The sequence below is a fragment of the Brachyhypopomus gauderio genome, chromosome 5 (genome assembly GCF_052324685.1).
Source record: "Brachyhypopomus gauderio isolate BG-103 chromosome 5, BGAUD_0.2, whole genome shotgun sequence".
Lineage (NCBI taxonomy): Eukaryota > Metazoa > Chordata > Actinopteri > Gymnotiformes > Hypopomidae > Brachyhypopomus > Brachyhypopomus gauderio.
In genome coordinates, this window is record NC_135215.1 from 36,199,160 (window position 1) to 36,220,395 (window position 21,236).

Below are 21,236 nucleotides of genomic sequence, written 5' to 3' on the forward strand. Positions count from 1 at the left end.
AGCTCAGCATTAATTCAAGATCACTTTGGAAGTTCATATTCAGATTTTTTGTTCGTTTGGCAAAATTAGACAATTTTTAACAACAGTAAGCGAAAAAGGATTAAACCACCAAATTTAAGTGACGAAACTAAAACGTTTTAATTCAACAAGTGTATTTTAATATACATAGTGGCCCATCTTTCACACCATACATGAAGGCATAAGTTAGCTCAAAATTTCAATGTCCTTGAGAAAGGACAAACCAATACAGGAAGTTATTGAAACGTGCGAAAGGGGTTTTCTCTCAGCCACTGTGGGCTATTTATTTTAATTTGAAAGATGAGGAATCAAAAGCTACTAGACTGCGCCCTTTTGGTCTATGGAACAATTAGTAACTGAAATTAAAACTATAAAGCAAGCTAAAATAGTTCTCTCTCTTTCTTTCACTTTCTCACTCTCTTTCACTCACTCACTCACCAGATAATAGGAGGTTTTAAAATGGGAGAGAACATGCAGGTGTTCATCTCAAACTGACAACACATCTGTCTGTAACATTTAAGACGCTGTGCAGCATTATCCCAGCACCCGACCCCAGGAGTTCAAAAGGTAAGCGCTACGCTTTGGTCAAGGTCGTGGAACTGTCTGACCGCAGGAGCCATTCACTACCATCAACGTGTCACTTGATTCCCGTTCCTCTTTCTGGGATTCTTCGGTGACCCGTCTCTTCCTATTTATTGAGTGTGTGACACTAGTGTCCTCAGATGCACTAAGACGTCTCTCCCCTCTCTTCCTCTTGTTCACCAGTCCCGAGTTCTCCTCTCCAATACGGCCCTCGGGCACTCCAAGCGTGCGTAGACATACAATGGCAGCAGCTTGTTCAGCAAATTTCTTGGACTTCTCCCTAGAAAACAGGAGAGGGGAAAGAAACAACATAAAAATCAGATTTTACCATCTCAAAATAAAACCGTCTGACCGTCAACACGCACCACAGGGTGGAGCGATACTTGGTCTGTGCCACGGTCACCGTGGACTGGAACGCACGGTCTTGGGCACGCTGCTCCTGAAATAAGAGAAGATGCTTTGATAAATCAACGTTGCTCTCACAAGCCATGGTAATCACATGTTAATCACATGCTTGCAAACTAAAATAAATTCGTTAATGTGAAAAAAGTAAAATTTTAAGAATGATATTTTAAGAATGTATAAAGAATGGGAAAATATGCCAAAATAGATTCTAATACATGTTAATACAACCTAAAGATTATTTTAAACACCAGTTTATGGTCTTAACCAGAACAACACATTTAATTCATGTTGCACTACTAAGCAATGTTGCACTTCCCAGACCTAAGGCCATGACTGAGGTGCCCTTGAGCAAGGCACCTAACCTCAACTGCTCCCCGGGCACCGGGCTAGGGCTGCCCACCGCTCTGAGCACGTGTGCACCACAGCCCCCTAGTAAACACTAGTGTGTGTGTGTGTGCGCGCGCTCTAATTGCACAAATGGGTAAAAAGTGGAGGACAAATTTCAACTATGGTGAAAAATCACAATTAACAAATATGGCACATTTACACATATTTACACATTTGCAAATTCTTAACATCTTATAAGAAGCTACACTGAACCTCCTCAACTGTGTGATCAAAAGCTAAAGGAACACAACATCCTTCTGCGCTGTAGTGCTGGAAACTTGAACGCTGAACACACGGCGGCCGACTAAAACTGAGTATCTGAATAGGTGTGGGACTGCAGCGGGCGTAGCGGTGGTGGTGTGGGACTGCAGTGGTGGAGGTGTGGGACTGCAGCGGTGGAGGTGTGGGACTGTAGCGGTGGTGGTGTGGGACTGTAGCGGTGGTGGTGTGGGACTGTAGCGGTGGTGGTGTGGGACTGTAGCGAGCGTAGCGGTGGAGGTGTGGGACTGTAGCGAGCGTAGCGGTGGAGGTGTGGGACTGTAGCGGTGGAGGTGTGGGACTGTAGCGGGTGTAGCGGTGGAGGTGTGGGACTGTAGCGGTGGAGGTGTGGGACTGTAGCGGTGGAGGTGTGGGACTGTAGCGGTGGAGGTGTGGGACTGTAGCGGTGGAGGTGTGGGACTGTAGCGGTGGAGGTGTGGGACTGTAGCGGTGGAGGTGTGGGACTGTAGCCGTGGAGGTGTGGGACTGTAGCCGTGGAGGTGTGGGACTGTAGCGGTGGAGGTGTGGTGTGCAGCTGCAGGGCTCCACCCTACTGACGGAGTCGCACCGTCTCATACGCAGGCTGATCAATCTTCTCCTGCCGGCTCCACTCCAGCAGATACATCTTTGGGGTTATCTGAGGGGGATACTCCCTCCTGTGGGACACACACACACACACACACACACACACACAGCTAGAGCTCTTTACACAAGTTTACATTCACAAATAGAAACCATCTTTGGGAATCATCTTTGCTTAAGCACTAACCAGCCGTACCGATTTAGACACTTAAATAAATAAATAACTATCATGTACATTGATTTGAAATACATTATTCTGTTGTTAATGGAAAGCTATTTTGGGACCAACCTTTCAAATCTGACAGCCATAGTGATAACGTCACCATCCCGTGCAGGACGTAGTGATGGGCCACTGGTGTCCTGAAGAACCTGCCTCTGGGCCTCCAGCTCAACCTGGGTCATCTGATAGAAACCAGCCATTCCAAACACCTCACTGCAAAAAAAACCCACATCCCAGATAACAACTGTAGCCAATCCAGCCAAGCTAGGAAGCTTAGCAGCACTGACCCAGTCCCTGTGAAAGAACCCGGATGGGCTGGGCTTGTGTAATCGGGCCTCAGTCCGAAACTCATTAATGGGCTCACTCTGCCCTCAGCAGGTGCTCAAAAACCTCGGACACCTCAGACACTGACGTCAATCACAACGGTTGTTCTCAATGAAAATATCTCACACAGATGTTGCCAGACGACATCAGTGTGGCACACCTTGAAGCCACTCGTTCTATAAAAAGCCATATTGTCACAGGTTGTCATCTGATTAAATAAAAAGGCTAGAATACTGAAAATGTAAGCGGTCTGGAACTCTGTCTTCTGGCTTCATTCATTCATTCATTCATTCATTCATTCATTCATTTATTATTAATGACCACACAACAAGTTGGTGGAGTTTGCTTCCGGTACAGCATAACATACTCACATCTCTGTGTAAAAAAAAAAAATGCATAAATACAAATTAGTGCTGTCAATTCCAGGTGCCGCGATTAAAAGTCCTCACCAGGATTTTGCTCAAGCTTGCTAGATTTTCTAATTAGCAATCCAGGTAAAATTAGTGGAATCAACACAATCCAGGAAGCCTGAGCAAAATCCTGGAGAGGACTTTTAATCGCGGCACCTGGAATTGACAGCACTAATACAAATACAATATACAGACATAGACAGACAATTCTTTCAGGTCGTACATTGATTTAGTGACCGTACAGCAGTTGGAAAGAAACTGTTTTTGAGTCTGACTGATTTTGTTGGTAGGGACCTGTAACATCTTCCAGAAGGCATGCGTGTAAACAAGTGATATGCAGGGTGAGAGGGGTCTAGAGTGATCTTTTTAGCTCGTTGTATGATGCGTTTTTGATACAGTGTGTCTATGTTGTTAATGTTTGATCCTCCTGCAGATACTAAGTCCTAGTGCACAACCATGCTGGTGTAAATCACTCTTGTTCACCACACTTAGTCCTCAACCAAGCTGTTAAAAATCCTAACTTTTGTGGAACTTGTCTGGAATCTTGTCTGGAATCAAGCTGTGCAGTGTTGTAACATAACAGGAAAAGTATCATTAAATCGGTTTAAGCTGTAAATAAAACTATAGACAATGTCTCACAATTTCACATGAAGCGATCTGTGAGCCACAGCTCTTTTACCACATGTTCTCGTCTTGCTCTTCCCTGCAGATGAGCTGTAGCTAGCAGTTACTCTGTTTAGAAAACATCCAGTTTATAGCTATTTTTAGCACTCCAAAGTCATGTTCAATCAACGCTTTACCAGATCTCCTCATTGGTCTGTGCCGCATGGAGTCGTTTGCCCATTGGGGACTCCACCCTGTCCCTCAGCATCTGGCACAGGCAGTATTTGGTATTGAATGTGTTGTTGTCATAGCGAACAGCCTGTAGACAGACACATAAAGCACGCTACCACAGAAGCTCTTTAACATACTGCAGCTGAACCAGAAGCAGCTACAGAATACATCAAAGTACACAAAGACCATGTAGCTCTGGAAGGTCTTTATTAAGGAAGTTACTGAAAGGCCCGTTACTGACGTATTTAATATACTCCTTCATAGCCTCGTCCACCGACAGCGCCCCCTGGCTTCGGAAGATTGATGGGTTCCACATGGCAGCCCGAGCTAACATGACAGAAGACGCCCCGGTCTCCTTACGGAACGTCTCTATGTCCTCGTTTGTTTTGATGAGATCCAGAGAGCCACCACTGCACAGATGGAAGACAGACAGATGCACAAATGAACAGAGAGAGAAGGGTAGAAATAAGGATGGTATAGGGAGGGTATATGGAGAATATAGGGAGGGTATAGGGAGAGTATAAAGAGGATATAAGGAGGGTATAGGGAGAATATAGGGAGGGTTCAGTTAGGGTATAGGGCAGGTATAAGGAGGGTATAAGGAGGGTATAAGGAGGATATAAGGAGGGTATAGGGAGGGTATAGGGAGGATATAGGGAGGGTATAGGGAGGGTATAGGGAGGGTATAAGGAGGGTATAAGGAGGGTATAGGGAGGGTATAGGGAGGGTATAAGGAGGATATAAGGAGGATATAAGGAGGATATAAGGAGGGTTCAGTTAGGGTATAGAAAGGGTATAAGGAGGATATAGGGAGGGTACAAGGAGGATATAAGGAGGGTATAGGGAGGGTTCAGTTAGGGTATAGGGAGGGTATAAGGAGGGTATAGGGAGGGTTCACTTAGGGTATAGGGAGGGTATAAGGAGGGTATAGGGAGGGTATACGGAGGGTATAGGGAGGGTATGGGGAGGATATAGGGAGGGTATAAGGAGGATATAAGGAGGGTTCAGTAAGGGTATAGAAAGGGTATAAGGAGGATATAGGGAGGATATAGGGAGGGTACAAGGAGGGTATAGGGAGGGTATAGGGAGGGTTCAGTTAGGGTATAGGGAGGGTATATGGAGGGTATAGGGAGGGTTCAGTTAGGGTATAGGGAGGGTATAAGGAGGATATAGGGAGAATATAGGGAGGGTTCAGTTAGGGTATAAGGAGGATATAGGGAGGGTATAAGGAGGATATAGGGAGGGTTCAGTTAGGGTATAGGGAGGGTATAGGGAGTTCACACATTGCAGGGTATTTCAAAGAGTTTCATCTGACAACTATATGAAAAGATTGGGATGAATTTTGATCAACTATAGGAACAACAACTGAATGAGTCTATTCACATTTCTAAAACATGTCAGCATGTAGAGTTGAAAATACATGTGCTGCTAGTGATATAAAGCCCAGCTGGATGGATGCGAGTGGCAGCAGGGTTGTGGTGGGCGCTGACCTGGCTATAACTGGGATGGAGACGCTTTCAGCTATGGCCCGTATGTAGTCACAGTGAACCGGGTGGCGTGGCCTCTCCTCCTTCATCCTGAGGAGTGAGACACATGTAGTGGCCGTCTCACTGCAACCTAGACATAGAGTTCCCATGGGGACGCCATGGGGACGCCAAAACAGACACAACAACAAAAGAAAACACTAAAGGTGAAGCAGGTGTAGGTGAGCCCTCACCTCCCATGCACAGATATCGCCGCCACTCCGGTCTTCTCAATTCTCTTCACCAAACTCACAGTTTCTTCCATCTAAATAAACATTTGGAAACAGTAAGTATTTTCAACAAAAATGTATGCGTTTAATATTATCGTAAAATTTAAATGGAGTCAGTACAGGATGGGCAACACTTTTATTCTGTGACATCTGGCTAATTCAACCGATTTACACATACTGTGGGCAGGATCCGGATTTTGCAAGTGACCGGTTTTGAAATACCTCTCACAAGAGTGGTCAGAATCTGCAGGGAGCAGAAAATAGATAAATAAAATTGGCAATGTAATTTTAGGCATTCCAAAATTACATTATGTACTGACTCGTCAACTTTTGAGGACTCTTGAAGGGTGATTACATGGTGAAGCAATAACTGTGTGTGCTCATGTACCTGCAGAACCGCAGTACAGATACTTACAGCCTCGATCCTGTCAGGGTTGGAGAGGAGAGCGGATCCCATCCCTCCCTAACAGAGCAAAATCAGCTACTATAACTCAGCTCATGTCACGCTGATCCAACTTAGTTCAATAATCCGAGTACATAAAACCATAAGTATTCTCAAACATTCCCCAAGCATGAACAACGGTAACATTTCCCCAGTGGCGTAGAGAACCGATACATCATTCTCACCTTGGTGGAGTATTCTTTTGGGCAGCCCATATTCACATCTACAGCAGCTACGTCGTTCTCACTGTTCGGGAATATGCCATGAATGGATTAATTTAACAGATTTACAGCATGTATGAATATGTGACATCGGGTGTGAGAAAATATCTTCAAGGTTACGTGTGATCTTGAAAGTAGAACTAATCTGGTGGAGCTAGGAGCTAGCAACCCCAAGGTCGTGGGGTCATGACCCTGGGAGTTCACATGCTGCCATACTGATAAACATATGGAAATAACTTTGGTGTGACTCACACAAGCAGGGCCACTGCCAGCGCTCTCTCTGGATCTGCTGTTCCCTGAACATCCAAAGCAAAATGAGAACGCTCAAAAAAACAGGCATTACAGAACCACCATTTACACATGAGCAAAAATAAGTATAAAGGAAGAGATGAACGACTTGGTCCCATCCAGCACTAACCATCTGAAAGACGACCCGGTCCTTCTCTGTAGCACAGGTCCGGAACATCACTCTATCATCTGGCGCTACGAAGTCAACCGTCTTCAAAACATCTACCAAAGACACTGGTTTATATTTCTGAGCACACCACAGGACCTCAATATATAATTCACACAATAAACAGCACTAAAACATTAGAGGACACAATAAGAAGACGGACCATTCACTATCCTCCGACACCGAGCCATTTTGATGTCAATCAGTTCCTTCAACAAAACAAGACAAGTCCATTGGTGCATCAACTAATATAAGAAATCAAAAGACACTAGGCCACACATTCACTACATGAAATAGAAAGACATCACAATAACTTAATGAATGTTTCTTGATATATCATTAATGATACTTTTCCCTCTCACCTCACAGAAGACAATATCTGCACCATAGTCCAAAGCCAGGAGCCTCATTGGGAGAGTGCCGACCCTCACCATGGGCGCTAGAATAATCTTATTGTGGAAACCCAGCTTGCCCATAGAATTAGACATGATGTCGTCTTCCTCAGTCCCTGAAATGGAAAACATCTGACAAAGTGAGAATTTCCTTAAAACAAGGAAATTAAACCGAGACAACACTTATGAAATGGGCTTCAAGCCTTTGTTCTAACACATCTCTGCAGTGTTCCAGTGAACAGTATTAACCAGCACACCATCTGCAGCTGGTATCCCACACAGGAGGAGTTTCTACTTATTATGACTGACCTGATGGCATCAGGCTGTGCAATAACTTCATTTAATCTACTGTACAATTAATTACAGCTTGAGACCATAATTCTCAAGCAGAGTTAACACTATATTGTATTGAATTGTGTTTTTATCAGGTTCTCGTTTCCTCGTTGTTACATCAGTATAACATGTAGAGTATCACCAAGCTTGAGACTATGAGTGAAAAAGACAAACGTGTAGTTAGATACAGCTATAGCTACAGTACCATATGCATGTTTGAAATAGATGACTTGTTGATTTTGAAATCACATTATGTAAGATATACATCTATCACCGGTATCTGTGGTGAGACCTGATCAGGTCAGTCTTAATAAAATCATCACATACACATATTCAGTAATGTTATTAACTATAACCAACGTTAGCTAACCTGCTGCCTTAAGATATCTTGTCTACTTCAGTTGCTGCGGACAGTTTCATATGTTACAGCGACAACAGTGCTATTCTGATAAAAAAAACCGGTTTGTTTTCTGAACTTTCAGATATTGAATAAACTCACTGGCATCAAAACCAAAGTTGAGATTGTGTTTACAGCTCGAGTGGAAACGCGTGTTCACCCCCGGCTTCCTGTATGCGTCATCAACGTGCGACAGCGGTTTATATTCAGATTTGGAACTTGTTAAATTTATTAAAATATATTTTCTGTTGTGTCTTCAAATAAAAATTTACTCGGTTTTAACGTTTAACCGACCCACTACCAAATACCCGTCTTAATTTAAAATTGACTTGCTGTTCACAAAGTGAGTGGCTGTTCTAGCAGAATTTTGGAGATTATGTTTCAAATATCAGATTATTTTTACCCTAGATTTGCGTTCATGTCACAGGAATTACATTTTCTGAATATGTATTATTAATATGTATTACTTTCTAAGTAAGTTCATATTCAGCTTGTGTCTTAGATTCAGATGGAGTTCTGACATAAAGGTCAATAAGGTCCTGTTCAACGTACAGAGGCCTGAAACACGAACATGATCAATCATTCGTGGTTAAAGACACGTACACGTACACACGTACACGTACACGTACACAAGTACACGTACACAAGTACACGTAGGCTACACACGTACACACAGTGTTTGGAAATGTTGAACATGCACGACTTTGTATATTTGAGCATTTTGTGGATGCCTTCTGCTGAGATTACACACTGTGATCGATTGTTTTTTAGGTGAAACTGTAACTCTTAACATTTCCCATTAAGACTAGTAATGTTATTCTAAATACTGAAATTAAGATACTGTTTAATTGAAAATAAAATCTCCATTTAGATTAAGTTTCAATGTATAATTTCATTGATTTAGTTGGTCATGAATAACACCGTTACATCTTAAAGTAATTATATTGAATCACACATAGATGTGGAATTGATTTTTCATACTGAAGTCAATTATGAAATTGGACTCTTTGTTTAGTAACAAGTTCTCCAAATCTGGACTAAGGGTTCATCCAATCACTTTTTTGTCCTTCTTGTGGAGAACAACACAGAGATTTGAAATGAAAACACTGACCATTATTCTGACTAATGTAGGCGAGTCACAAATGTATGAAGGTATGGAATGTCTGGTTATAAAGTCACGGTGGTTTGTTTTTTTAATAAAACATCCTTCTTCTCTTCAAGCATCATTCCTTTCAAAGTGGAAATGTCCAAGGCAAATCAATAATTCAGTTGTCATCACTGATTTTGAAAACATGACCTGGCTGTATGTAAATGTAGATATATCAGCAAATTTACATTTAAATCTAAGATGTACATCAAAGTACATGTAAAGTTCTCTTTAACTCTATTAATTTCACTCCCTCTCTTCTGCACATTATATTTGATTGCATGTACTTTCAATTACATTTCTACAGAGGTACTACAAAACTTTAATGTGTACTATCTCTCAGTTCTATATACAGTTTATCAGCAGTCAGCAGTTCATTGTGCAGCAGTCTACTGTTTTCTAAGCTGAGTATTTAGTAAAATACTTTTCAAACCACCTAACCCTAACCCTAAGTCATTCTGAGCTTGCATCATGATGGATACACATAACATAACACATAACATTTAGAATGTATAAGTAAATAAATATATTATTAATTTTGTGGTAATTTAGTATGTTGATATATAATGGCAAAGTTTATAAGGACAAATCTTTTCAAAAGCATTTAATTATGTTACATTTCACAATTTTCACTTTTTCAAATTTTAAGATTGTTTTATATTTTACTGTACCCATCGGGAGATTCGGGAGGATTCCCGATGGGCTGGCTCATGTCAATCTCTAGTTTGGGCCGATTGGCATTGAAATATAATTTTGGGCCAGATTTGGGCATGAAACTCCCAGGCTGAAAAATAGGCCCACTCCGGCCCTGACTGCACCATTTCATTAATACAGTGGTGCTGAGTATAATGATATCACCCTGAGTCTGAGGAAGTCCCAGATTCATTTATTTGTGTGTAGATACAGGATTAGTCAGAATGGTGAGCAGGCTGGACTGAGACTCTACTGAGAGACCGGAGAGAGATTGAGAGAGCTTGGTGACCTTCCTGACTCTAACAGCCAGCCACACCCTTGGTCCAGGACTATTACCAGCCCGCCACACCCTGGTCCAGGACTATTACCAGCCCACCACACCCTCGGTCCAGGACTATTACCAGCCCGCCACACCCTGGTCCAGGACTATTACCCTCACGGTCACTGCTAACGACATCAGACTCTCTCACTCTTACAACCTTCCACAAGGAAAATTCTTTTGTAATTGAACAAATTACATAATAATATTATGAATGGAAAATCTAAGCAGTGTGTAGCTCTCAAGTCCATCTTACAGCGGGGACCATACAGTGGTGAATACTGGGGATGTTGCTTTAGAATAATTCAAATACACTGAGAATATTGTTCTGCTGACAGTTTTTGCATCTCTATGATGCCTGAGATGGAGACAACGTGAGGTCTCATCACTACCATTACACACACACACACACACACACACTGTTGTTGATGTGTTACCTGCAATTTCACCATTTATTTATGGGCCTTTCCTGTCTGGCATGCAGACAGCAACTTCACCTGAAGTCCAGTCAGATTAAAGGTGTTAAAGGTGTTAAAGGTGAACCCTTGTCCTTATGTGTGTATATTCATCATTCACACACTTGGTACACCATATGTAGAAACACTTAAGGCTAATAAAACAAAAAAACAGCTTATTTTTATTTTATAGTTGCTTAGTTCTGTTCACACAGCTGCATTTCTGAGCGTTTGGTAAGGAAGAACTGTTTGTTTTTAGTTCCGTCTGTCCTTCACTGACTTTCTAATGATATTGATCTTCTCCCATTCAGGTCAACACTACATTACATGTACAATGTTATCACAGGTGGAACATGCATAGAAGAAAGGAAGTGAACCTGCAAGTTTCAGCGGCTGACAAGGGACCGTGACAAATGTTTGCAGTGCTACTGTATTAAAAAGCACTTTAAGTCAGGTAATCAAGTAATGAAGTCCTGGAGAATATGACAACATACAATGCATATGAAGCTCACCACACTGGTGATGATGTACCTGCAGCCCCCCCCCCCCCCCCACCCAGGCACCGTCATCACTAATGTGTGAGCAGTGATCAAGTGTCTCAGTGAACCACAGAAGGGTGGATATGTTCATTAGTGAGCGTTTCCACTCCAGAAGATATTGATTCATGAGAAGTAAGAAACAGCAACTAGACATAAAAGGTGGGAAACGATGTTAGAGAGCGGGAGAGAAACCTTTAAACAGCTCGTGTGTTGCCTGGCTCTATTTTGAGCCCAGAACCACGTAAATGAGCGTGAAGGAGAATATATTTAGTATGGATAGCTGGTGTGTGTGGTTTGTCAGTACTCTGGGGTCTTTTGCTGGTTCTACTGGCTTACGTCCGTTACATGTGGTATGGGAACCTCTGCTCTAAAACGTATCCTTGTTGTGAGATGGCCAACACAAACAAAAATAGAGAAGCTGTTGTGGCTGTATTAGGTTTATAGCTATTTGTTGGTATTGGTTAAATATGTATCACAAAATATTATACCATATATTATAGTGTGATGCAGCATAAGGGCTATTTTAGAGCCATACAGAGTTTATGGGCAGATTTTTCCACTAAGTTGTTATTGTAATTTAGAATAGTATTTACTTTTCCCCTATATCTGCAATTTTAAAGCTGAAGGTATACAAGGTACTACACTCTGCAAACCTTTATACAGTAATTATTACAAGTTATTGCTGAGTTCTGGTGTACTGAATGCATTTTTGAACATGTCTCTCTGAAGACAAGTCAATCAATCCAAACCTAAAATATAACTTCACATTGGTTCTGATATGTGTAATGTAAAGAGAATCAGTAGATAACCAGACACCCCACAATCTCAGAAGGTTTTAACTGGATCAATACATTAAATATCAGATATCTGACATTCTCTGCTCATTCAGAAGTGGATGTAATTGAAGAAAATAATTAAATAGTTATACTAAATAACTGGAGAAAAGAAATAAACTGAAGACAAATTTCACATTTTCTGTCGTTCACATTCTACGTCAGTTTTCTGAAGGCAATATTTACCAAATCTAGCCCGGTTTCCACGTTTGACATGTGTGGACCCTTACAATGATAAAATGATCAATTGCATTAGCACTGCTAGGGTTATGAAAGAGCCCACATCATTCACGCAGTCATGCTGATTCAGGATGTTTCAGCACAAATAAAGACGGGCTTTGATCGTTTTTTTTCATGTCACTACTGTATTTGCTCTAGCTAGGGAACCGATATTTGCATTAGTTAGATATTTGCATTGCATTTCCCCTCTGCAATTGATGACGTCTGCTATAAGCTATGTTGTGTGCCTGGAGGGATTAGACGATATGTGTATAACACATACTGAACGTGATACAGTGACACTGCACCTTCAATGAAAATGTTTGACTTCAAAAAGCTGCCCAAAAAACCCGAACTGGTCTGTGAACCCCCTCCAAAACCCCGATGTGCACAGCAGCACACTCATTCGCATGGTGCATGATTTAAAAGAGGATCACAGCACATCGGGTGAGCTCATTGCCGTCGCGAGTGGGTCGAGCGTTGTGCCGAACCGGACCCGCGGTGTTGGTCGCTGCACGCGCCTCTCGCGCTGCGGCACGTGCGCCACTCGCGCTGCGCCACTCTGTGCGGCCGCTGCGGTTCGCTGCGCCATCCCTGGATGGGAGGTTGCCATGGTTTCCCGGGTCACATGCGTGGGTTTCCTGTAAGATGCGCGCTGTTGAATTCTCTGCCATTTTCATGCCTGCAAATTAGGGGATATTCTCCGAACAAATGGACAAAGGTGTCATGGATCTGTGAGAGGTTCTCCGTGCGTTTTTTGCCGCATTACACATCTGGGGGAAGGCGGGTTGTTTTCATTCCTGACGTGAGAGCGCAGCGCCCGGTTTATTCTGCATTTTGCACATTTTGCACATCTTGCACATCTTTCTCCGGTGATCTGGTATCAGGAATGAGTATAGAAATCCCCGAGGGCTTGACGGAGCTTTTGCAGAGCTTTACCGTGGAGGTGTTAAGGAATCAGCCCCGGGATCTGTTGGAGTTCGCCCTGCAGTATTTTACCCAGCTGAAGGAGAACGAAACCAAGGGTGCCGCGTTTGGCAATGAGCAGAATTCGGCCGTGCGAACCGGGAAAGTGGTCAACTTCATCGAAGAGGCGATGCAGATCGACTCGGAAAACGAAGAGGACGAGGATGACGACGAGGAATTCGTAGGTAACAGAATAGGCTCGTTCAAACATTTTTACAGCCTCTTTATGCACTGCACATTACGTGATAATACAAATTACTACGTTGCATTTTAATTGTAATGTGGACCAGTATTGTACATTGTAGTATTTACAACATGGTGTAGGTATTAGAATGAATGTAGCCTAAATCAACAATCTTCATCGGGCCTAATGGTAACATACATCCATTACTCAGGATTTAATCATACATCGACTCTCTACTGAAAAGCACAGGATGCTGTGATTCACAGTTGAATGAGTGCAGGGGGGTAAATGAGTCCAGAGATAAATGCAGGAGACGCTCCGCAGAGGGGCGGGACACACAGACTAGTACCAGCAGCCCAACATGCAGATAGATGCAGATATGGGCCTGGACCCACCGCGCCTCCAGCGAGCTTTGGATCTGTAGCAGATGAATCTGCCTTCATGCGTCGTGAGCTGGATAAGCTCCATTGTGTGTGTGTGTGTGTGTGTGTGTGTGTGTGTGTGTGTGTGTGTGTGTGTGTGTGTGTGTGTGTGTGTGTGTGTGTATGAGTGTGTGTGTGTGTGTGTGTGTGTGTGTGTGTGTGTGTGTGTGTGTGTGTGTGTGTGTGTGTGTGTGTTAAACATACTGCTCTTTCAGGGCCCGGTCCCTTCCCGTTCTGAGCTCACCCACACTCTGTGGCATTTTATGCCAATCTATATGCTTTCTTTATGCTGACGAGAAAACGCCTCGTATGGGTTATTATAGGAAAATGCTCAGTCTAGATGAGCTAAGTGCTTTTTGTTTAAATGGGCATCAACTTCAAAGCAACTTGAATCCATCTCTTTTTTTAAATAATAGGAAATACATCCAACATGACGTAGACTTATTTTATAATAATGTGTTATTTACCTGCTGGGAATCGTGAACAGGACACTCACTACCATGGACACCCTTGTGTTCTCTTTACAGCTCCTGTAATAAACAGGTTTATAAGGAGACCTTCTGGTAAGTGACTCTTACCAATTTCTGTAAAGATGATGCCATTTTAATATGCTTTCAAGGAAACATTTTGTTGCTAATGAAAATTTTACTTGGAAGTAGAAATTAATGACTATAATTGGTAACTAATTGTGCCTTATTAGCTCTGTGTTATATATATTTTATCCAGTCATATAGCCTAGCTCACATATCGTTTTGCAGGTAACAAGAATATCAAATATTTGCCCACCAATGTAAATTGTGTTTATTGTCTGTAGCTGTGCTATAGTCATGCCATCTGAAGAATGTGAACAAAGCCATATGAGTAGAGACTGTCCTGTTTTAGGACATCATATACATCCCTGCATCCTCCATCTAACATTTAACACGAGAGAACTCATCTAATTCACCTGTAAGAGTACGTCTAATTCACGCATCAACTATCAAACACTGGTCTTACTGATCAAGCTGACGGCTGTAGAAATGCTGTTGGATCAGGGCTTGATTTGTTTTGTCTGTCTGTGGAGGTGAGGTGTAGATTCAAAAGATCAAAGTCCAGGCCTGATGTAGTTCCACGTGGTGGGAGTCAGAATGGTCTGTATGGTATGATCTACATTCAGCAGACTGAAGTGGGGCAGAATGACTTGTGCTACACGTACTGATGGAATGATATAAAGCAGAAGAGAAAAGTGATTTTTTTTTCTTGAAGGTCATTTATTGCACGAGGAGAGCAGTGCTTTGTTTTTAGAGCTTTAAGGATTAAAATAGATGTAAAAGAGAAGGAAGACGTGAACGCCCTGGGCTCGTTTGTCTTGCCTTTTCTCACATACAGTATATACTGGCAGACAGCGCTGTTAACAGCATATCATTCTGTTTGTTGTGACGCTACAAAAAGGCATCAAAAGATTGTGGCTCAAATGAAAGTGCTGGAATATGTGACCCGTCTGGGCTAGCGGCTGTGTGCGCACACATCGGGCTTGTGCACACATTCCTCCAGTTAATGAAGAAATAGCGAAATAACAATTTTCTCAACACACTCGTGTATTTACAAAACCTCAAACCTCATTTACAAAAACAAAACCTCAAATGTTTTCTTAAGTCATCTAAGGCATCATTACAATTCTTTTAAATGTATATTGTATATAAAGCATACATATAAAGTATATAAAGCATATATTGTATATAAAGCATATTTCCATAGCTTTAATGCGGTGGTACCACTTCAGATTGCTAAACACTTTGGGCTCACCTCATGAATCCTCTGTCCTTAAACATGCTCTCAGAATTAGTAGCTTCACCACTGCACAAGCACCGTCTTTGGCGTTAACAATAAGACATGTTGGTAAACAAATGGGAGTTCCATCGGCTTTTTGGTGATCTGCCTGCAGTGAGCGTCTCCCTGGCTTAGAACTGAGTGTGTTTTCACCGCCACACTGAGAATATATCTCTAATGGGACTCCATTCTCAACCAACGATCGACGTACACAGGATGCGTTCTCATTGGACTGAGCGTTGAAGATAACCCACGACTACAGCTGCAGGAGAAGTGCGGCTTTAGCGTGGATTTGGCCATACAGTGCACACTCAGGCCTGGCCGTGGGAGGTATATTGATCCAGACACTGGATGCACCTGTCATGCTCTGTGCTGGTATTAATAGTAGGAACATCGGGGGAGTGTGGCGGAGGAGGCAAACGACCCTCTCATCTCAACTGCCAGTCTAATAGAGGAAAAGAGTGAGACAAAAGACAGAAAAACAAGCCAAAAGCATAAATGGAAAAGGCACACAGGGTCCATAGAGAAATAATGGGCCCAGGCGGTTCTTCTTAGGATTTTGAGAACTTACTCTTCAGCGCCGTCAGAAAAGTCACTTCTTTATTTGTTTCAAAGCGCTGATGGTTTTCACGAGCTTTATTCCCAGTTGAATATGGTAAAGCGACTGCTAAACCAACGAACACACCCTGCACACCAGCCCCCGTTTCCCCCGCTGCCATGTTAACCTGACTCTCTCCTCTGTGTGACCCACACCAGTGTGTGCAGAGGCATTCAACCCAGATGATGACGACGAAGACAAGGAACCAAGGGTGAGAGATTATTATCTAACACACCGAGAAACCCGAACTCACAGCAGGGGTATCAAGTGGGGAAGGGGGGGGGGGGGGGGGGGATGCTTGCTTGACAATTATTCTTCTGCTCACATTATCGTCTGTCTTATTATTTTTGCTTTGTCTTTGCAGGTGACTCACCCAAAAACAGATGAACAGAGGCAGAGACTGCAGGAGGCCTGTAAAGACATACTTCTGTTCAAAAATCTTGACCAGGTGAAGACCACGCTGCAGCGTTTTCTGCTTTGTCAGCGTGCGTTTTCCTCTTAAAGCACAATGTCCTCTATCGTATATAAGTGCTTGTTATTCAAACGTCCAGTGAGGACAGTGAAGTGACTGAATGTTTCATAGCCGCCCTGATTGGACAACTGGATAATGCATTAACATTTTGCTCTAACTCTTATGCTGGAACGATGAGAATAATTATACAGAGCAATGTTGGCAATGAAACGTGTACTCGGAATAATGTAAGTTGTATAAATTCAGTCGATAGGCGTTTTTTAAACAAGGTATCTTCGTTTATCAGGAGCAAATATCCCAAGTATTGGATGCCATGTTTGAGAAGACCGTTGTTGCTGGGGAGCACATCATTGATCAAGATGATGACGGAGACAACTTTTATGTCATTGAGCGGTGGGAACAGCATACAAATTTTGTTATATTCAAATATGTAGGAGTTCTTACTGTTTTGTGAAGAGCTTTATAAATTGCTTGATTGTTGCAGAGGGACGTTTGACATCCTTCTGAAGTCTGAAGGTACCACTAGGGCGGTTGGTTCCTACGACAATCGTGGGAGTTTTGGGGAGCTCGCCTTGATGTACAACACACCACGAGCAGCCACCATTATTGCTACCTCATCTGGATCCTTGTGGTGCCTAGTGAGTTACTCTGAGATAAAGGATAAGCTTTAATTACTTAAAATTGGAGTACCTGAAGGTACTCTACTCTCCTTGATAATTACTACCTATGGGTAACAAAGCTCCACCATATTCTAATAGGATAATATATTGCTTTGCTTGTTTATTAGAATATTCGGCTCTAATTAGAAAACTGTGGTTGTTTTGCAGTTTGTTGTGCTTTTTATGATTTGTTTATTTATTTATTTGTTTTTGCTTCACAGTGGAGCGCCCTCTTCTGTTTTGACGAAATACCAAATTACTCCCACACACAGAGGCTGCAGGAATAACATGTTGGCTGCTTTTCTCTGGAATGTAGTATATATAGTCTTGCTAGTTTTTATTAATAAAGCCAATGAAAATATGGTCCAGTGACACTGAAAATATAAACATTTATATGTTAATGGCCATCTGAGACTTGAAGTAGTGAGACTTTCCATTAAATCTTGCTGAAATGCTCAAAACAATTAACTTTGCCTAAGAGTCTTAGGTGTGTGATCATCTTACACTACCGGGTCATGGTAAGAAGAAGTGACCACTCATAGTTGGGTCCCAGTCCTGCCTGCTCAGAAGTAAAGCTCTGTGCTACAGTGGTAGACGTGTTATTCACCAATAAAGTGAGTTTAGTACTTAGATGACCGTTGAATAAGTGGTTTTTTGTTTGGTTCATTTGTTTTAACTGCAGGATCGGTTAACATTCAGAAGGATCATTGTAAAAAACAACGCAAAGAAGAGGAAAATGTATGAGGCTTTTATCGAGACCCTTCCTCTCCTCACATCCTTGGAGGTTGGAATTTTACAGAAAAACCTGCTGATTATCAAAATCTAAGGGAACAATCACGTAATCATTTATGATATTTTAGGTCTCAGAAAGAATGAAGGTGGTGGATGTATTGTCATCCAGAGTGTACAACGATGGTGAGCAGATCATTTCTCAGGTGAGCTCTTCAGTCCTGGCACCCCAAATAACTACTGGGTTATAGTCAGTGCTTTTACGGCCTAGTCAATGTCCTGTGGAATGTAGGAATATCTGTGAGCCCTTAGTAAGTAGGCTACACAATGTCTTACACAATAATCACTTTGTGATAATAAAAACAACCACATCTGTCTTGCTACAGAGTGACATACAGAGTAACCATACATTTATTTCTATAGGGTGACCTAGCAGACTGTTTCTACATTGTAGAATCAGGTGAAGTTAGAATCACCATGAAGAGAAACCGGGTAAGTTCTCATTTTAAAGGAAATTGTGGAGTCTTCTCCCTTACAGCTTAAAATCCTATTTCTCTCTACTGTACTACATTCTGCATACCAGACATCAAGTTGAAGCAAAATTAATGGATGAAAAGTCATGTCATTAATTGACAGTCTATAAATCTGTATTATTTTATGTAAATCATTTCACTATAATATTGATAGTGAGTCTTTCTATGAGGCTTACAATGAGAGTTAAAGAGAAATGGATCCACCCACTAGCTTTAAGATTTAAACCTTTTACAATCTAACTGTTTTAAATGTCAACACCCCCAAGTATGAGATTTATGGTGTGTTTCAGCAGTGCTGAAAACTATATCTAATATCTGTACCAAGTACAACATGTAACTTTCCATATCTCCATATATAAAGATAAGACATCTTTAAAAAATAATAACATTAAAATAATAATGCTGAAGACAACTCTAACTCTACCTCTTTTTTTAATCTCTTTTGGCAGTTGAAATTAGACAGTGAGGAGGAGGAGGTGGACATTGCTTCCTGCTCCAGAGGGCAGTACTTCGGAGAGTTAGCCCTCGTTACCAACAAGCCAAGGGCAGCTTCAGCATACGCTGTAGAGAACGTCAAGTGCTTAGGTACCACCTTGCATTTAAACAGTGTCTAAATGCACAACAACGTCACGTTATTGTCTGAGGAACCTGTAGAGAATCATTTCTAGCTATTTTGTGGTAATCATAACAGATGTAGCATGTGTGTGTGTCTCAAAATTCTGCACCAATCAAATGGTACATCTTATGTATATTGATGAACATTCATTCGTTCATGATTTTTAGAAAGAAATTTCCGTTTAATTTATGGAGATGTTGTGTTACCTATTGCTTGTAATTGTGATTCTCACTTGTGTGTGGGCCGTGTTTCACAGTGATGGATGTCCAGGCGTTTGAGAGGCTACTCGGGCCATGCATGGATATTATGAAACGCAACATTGCTAACTATGAAGAGCAGCTAGTCTCCCTCTTCGGAAGTCATACAGAAATAGAGGAACCGAGTGCATGAAACTTACAAAGACAACAACAACAACAACAACAACAAACTGAAATGCAACATAAGGAACGGGTTAAATAAGGGTGAGTCCAGGCCTCTTGCCATTGGTCAGATGCCATATGATCATAAATTCTGAAGCTCAAAGTTATTGTTTTGCATTCACACAAGTGAAGCTCTGGTGTATCAGTGATAGTGATTTTACATGTGATAAGCCAAATATGTAGGACATTCTTTACAGGTTACACAAGGTTTATAAAAAAAAGTTTTTTCGATGTATAAAGTGTTTTGTCATACTGGGAATATAATATGTTTATCCAGTTATTGGGTTATGTCAGAGTTATTGGGTTATTTATCCAGTTATGGGTTTGTTTCCCCAATTCTGTTCTGTATTTTGTTAAAATGTATACAGTTAAAAATGTTTTTATGGTTATTCTTAGTTTCTCTTTGTGTTTGGCAGCAAGACGTTGATATCTGACATTGATATTTGTCCTATATTTTATCGCTTTTCTGAATCCTGTTAAATTTTTTTAAGTACTCTCATCATTGTTTTTAAAATGTCTCATTGATAATTACCTTCAAAGAATGAGCAAATCGCACATAAATTTGGATGGGCCATGTGTATGACAAGGGTACAAACTGAAACTTGTTCACTTATGTTAAAAGCTGGAAGTATAACTGTTACACATATAAACAAGTTATGGTTTTATTATATGACACAAAAGGGAAACAGAAGTGTGTATGCTGATATTGCACTTTGATGCTAGCCTCATGAAACAAAATTGCACATGGCTATACGCTGAAAATTATTATGTTGTACACAGCCTTTTTAGAATTCAGTTTAGAATCCATACTCAAATAAAATTCATATAGAATGTTTTCAAGTGTAGCACATTTATTTTACATTTTACATTTTCTTTGCTTGTTTGGCTACTTTGGTGTTTCATGATGGAATATTTGACATATGTGAAATAACCTTCTGTTATCCATTCTTTAATACACACCAAGCTAGAGTGATGTTTGTTTTTTGCTTTTGGTAAAAACAAACAAATAAATAAATAAAAGAAGAATCATCATCAGATACACATTAATGCATAACACATTATCTATTCACATGCATTAATGCTTGACACCCTTTTTGCCCTTAAAAGGTTGAAACTTTACTTTACTTTACTTTACTTCTGAACTGCAATATGTTTCACCAGTTTTAGTCCTGTTCTTCATTAATGTATACTGTAGATTTTTTCTCATTGCATCACATTGTCTTTATTCCATTAGCAAGTTAAACTTTTAAAGCTTTTTTATTCCAATTTGAAGAGGTTATTTATACTGTCTACCTCCACACAGATGTCACACCATTAGCTCATGCAGGGGGCCTGAACCCCGCATCTCCTGGTAGCCAGCCTCTACTGAGTACTTTCACTGTAGGCTTTTTGTGTAGTTCCATCATTTTATAAAATTTAGGCTGTATACCTGTTAGAGACTTTAAATTGGGAATAATGTTGCTCTGTGTTTTCTATATTTAACATCAATTTGTGTCTGACCAGCTCTAAAAGTAGCTCTTTGTGTTGCCAGTGCTCTCTATTTCATGAAATTCAGATAAAGGTCTACTATTGTCAGTGATATTTGACTAACATCAAAATAAAATACAATTTT

At 41.2% G+C, this 21,236-nt stretch overlaps 2 protein-coding genes across 6 annotated transcripts; one reads left to right on the plus strand and one right to left on the minus strand.

The window, feature by feature from the left end:
- Positions 1-126: 126 nt before the first annotated feature.
- Positions 127-8,194, minus strand: dus2 (dihydrouridine synthase 2). 5 transcript variants are annotated; one of them, XM_077007612.1, is made up of 16 exons: positions 8,115-8,194; positions 7,253-7,398; positions 7,054-7,099; positions 6,855-6,946; positions 6,689-6,732; positions 6,401-6,461; positions 6,189-6,236; positions 5,952-6,017; positions 5,738-5,808; positions 5,511-5,597; positions 4,262-4,430; positions 3,987-4,108; positions 2,522-2,665; positions 2,219-2,306; positions 966-1,039; positions 128-880 (listed from the first exon to the last, which is right to left on the minus strand). In XM_077007612.1, exons 2-16 carry the CDS (start codon positions 7,376-7,378, stop codon positions 604-606), a joined length of 1,515 nt encoding a protein of 504 aa, XP_076863727.1. In that variant the 5' UTR covers positions 7,379-7,398; positions 8,115-8,194; the 3' UTR covers positions 128-603. The 5 variants fall into 5 exon arrangements, with proteins under 5 accessions (XP_076863728.1, XP_076863727.1, XP_076863725.1 ...); XM_077007610.1 differs by having other exon boundaries at positions 7,986-8,185; XM_077007609.1 differs by having other exon boundaries at positions 7,253-7,414; positions 7,986-8,185.
- A 4,509-nt stretch (positions 8,195-12,703) lies between these two features.
- On the plus strand, positions 12,704-21,217 carry prkar2b (protein kinase cAMP-dependent type II regulatory subunit beta). The gene is made up of 11 exons (XM_077007617.1): positions 12,704-13,368; positions 14,317-14,352; positions 16,355-16,407; positions 16,561-16,644; positions 16,955-17,061; positions 17,153-17,306; positions 18,010-18,111; positions 18,188-18,262; positions 18,480-18,548; positions 19,039-19,174; positions 19,462-21,217. The coding sequence occupies exons 1-11, from the start codon at positions 12,816-12,818 to the stop codon at positions 19,593-19,595; spliced, it is 1,503 nt and encodes a 500-aa protein (XP_076863732.1). The 5' UTR covers positions 12,704-12,815; the 3' UTR covers positions 19,596-21,217.
- Positions 21,218-21,236: the final 19 nt, after the last annotated feature.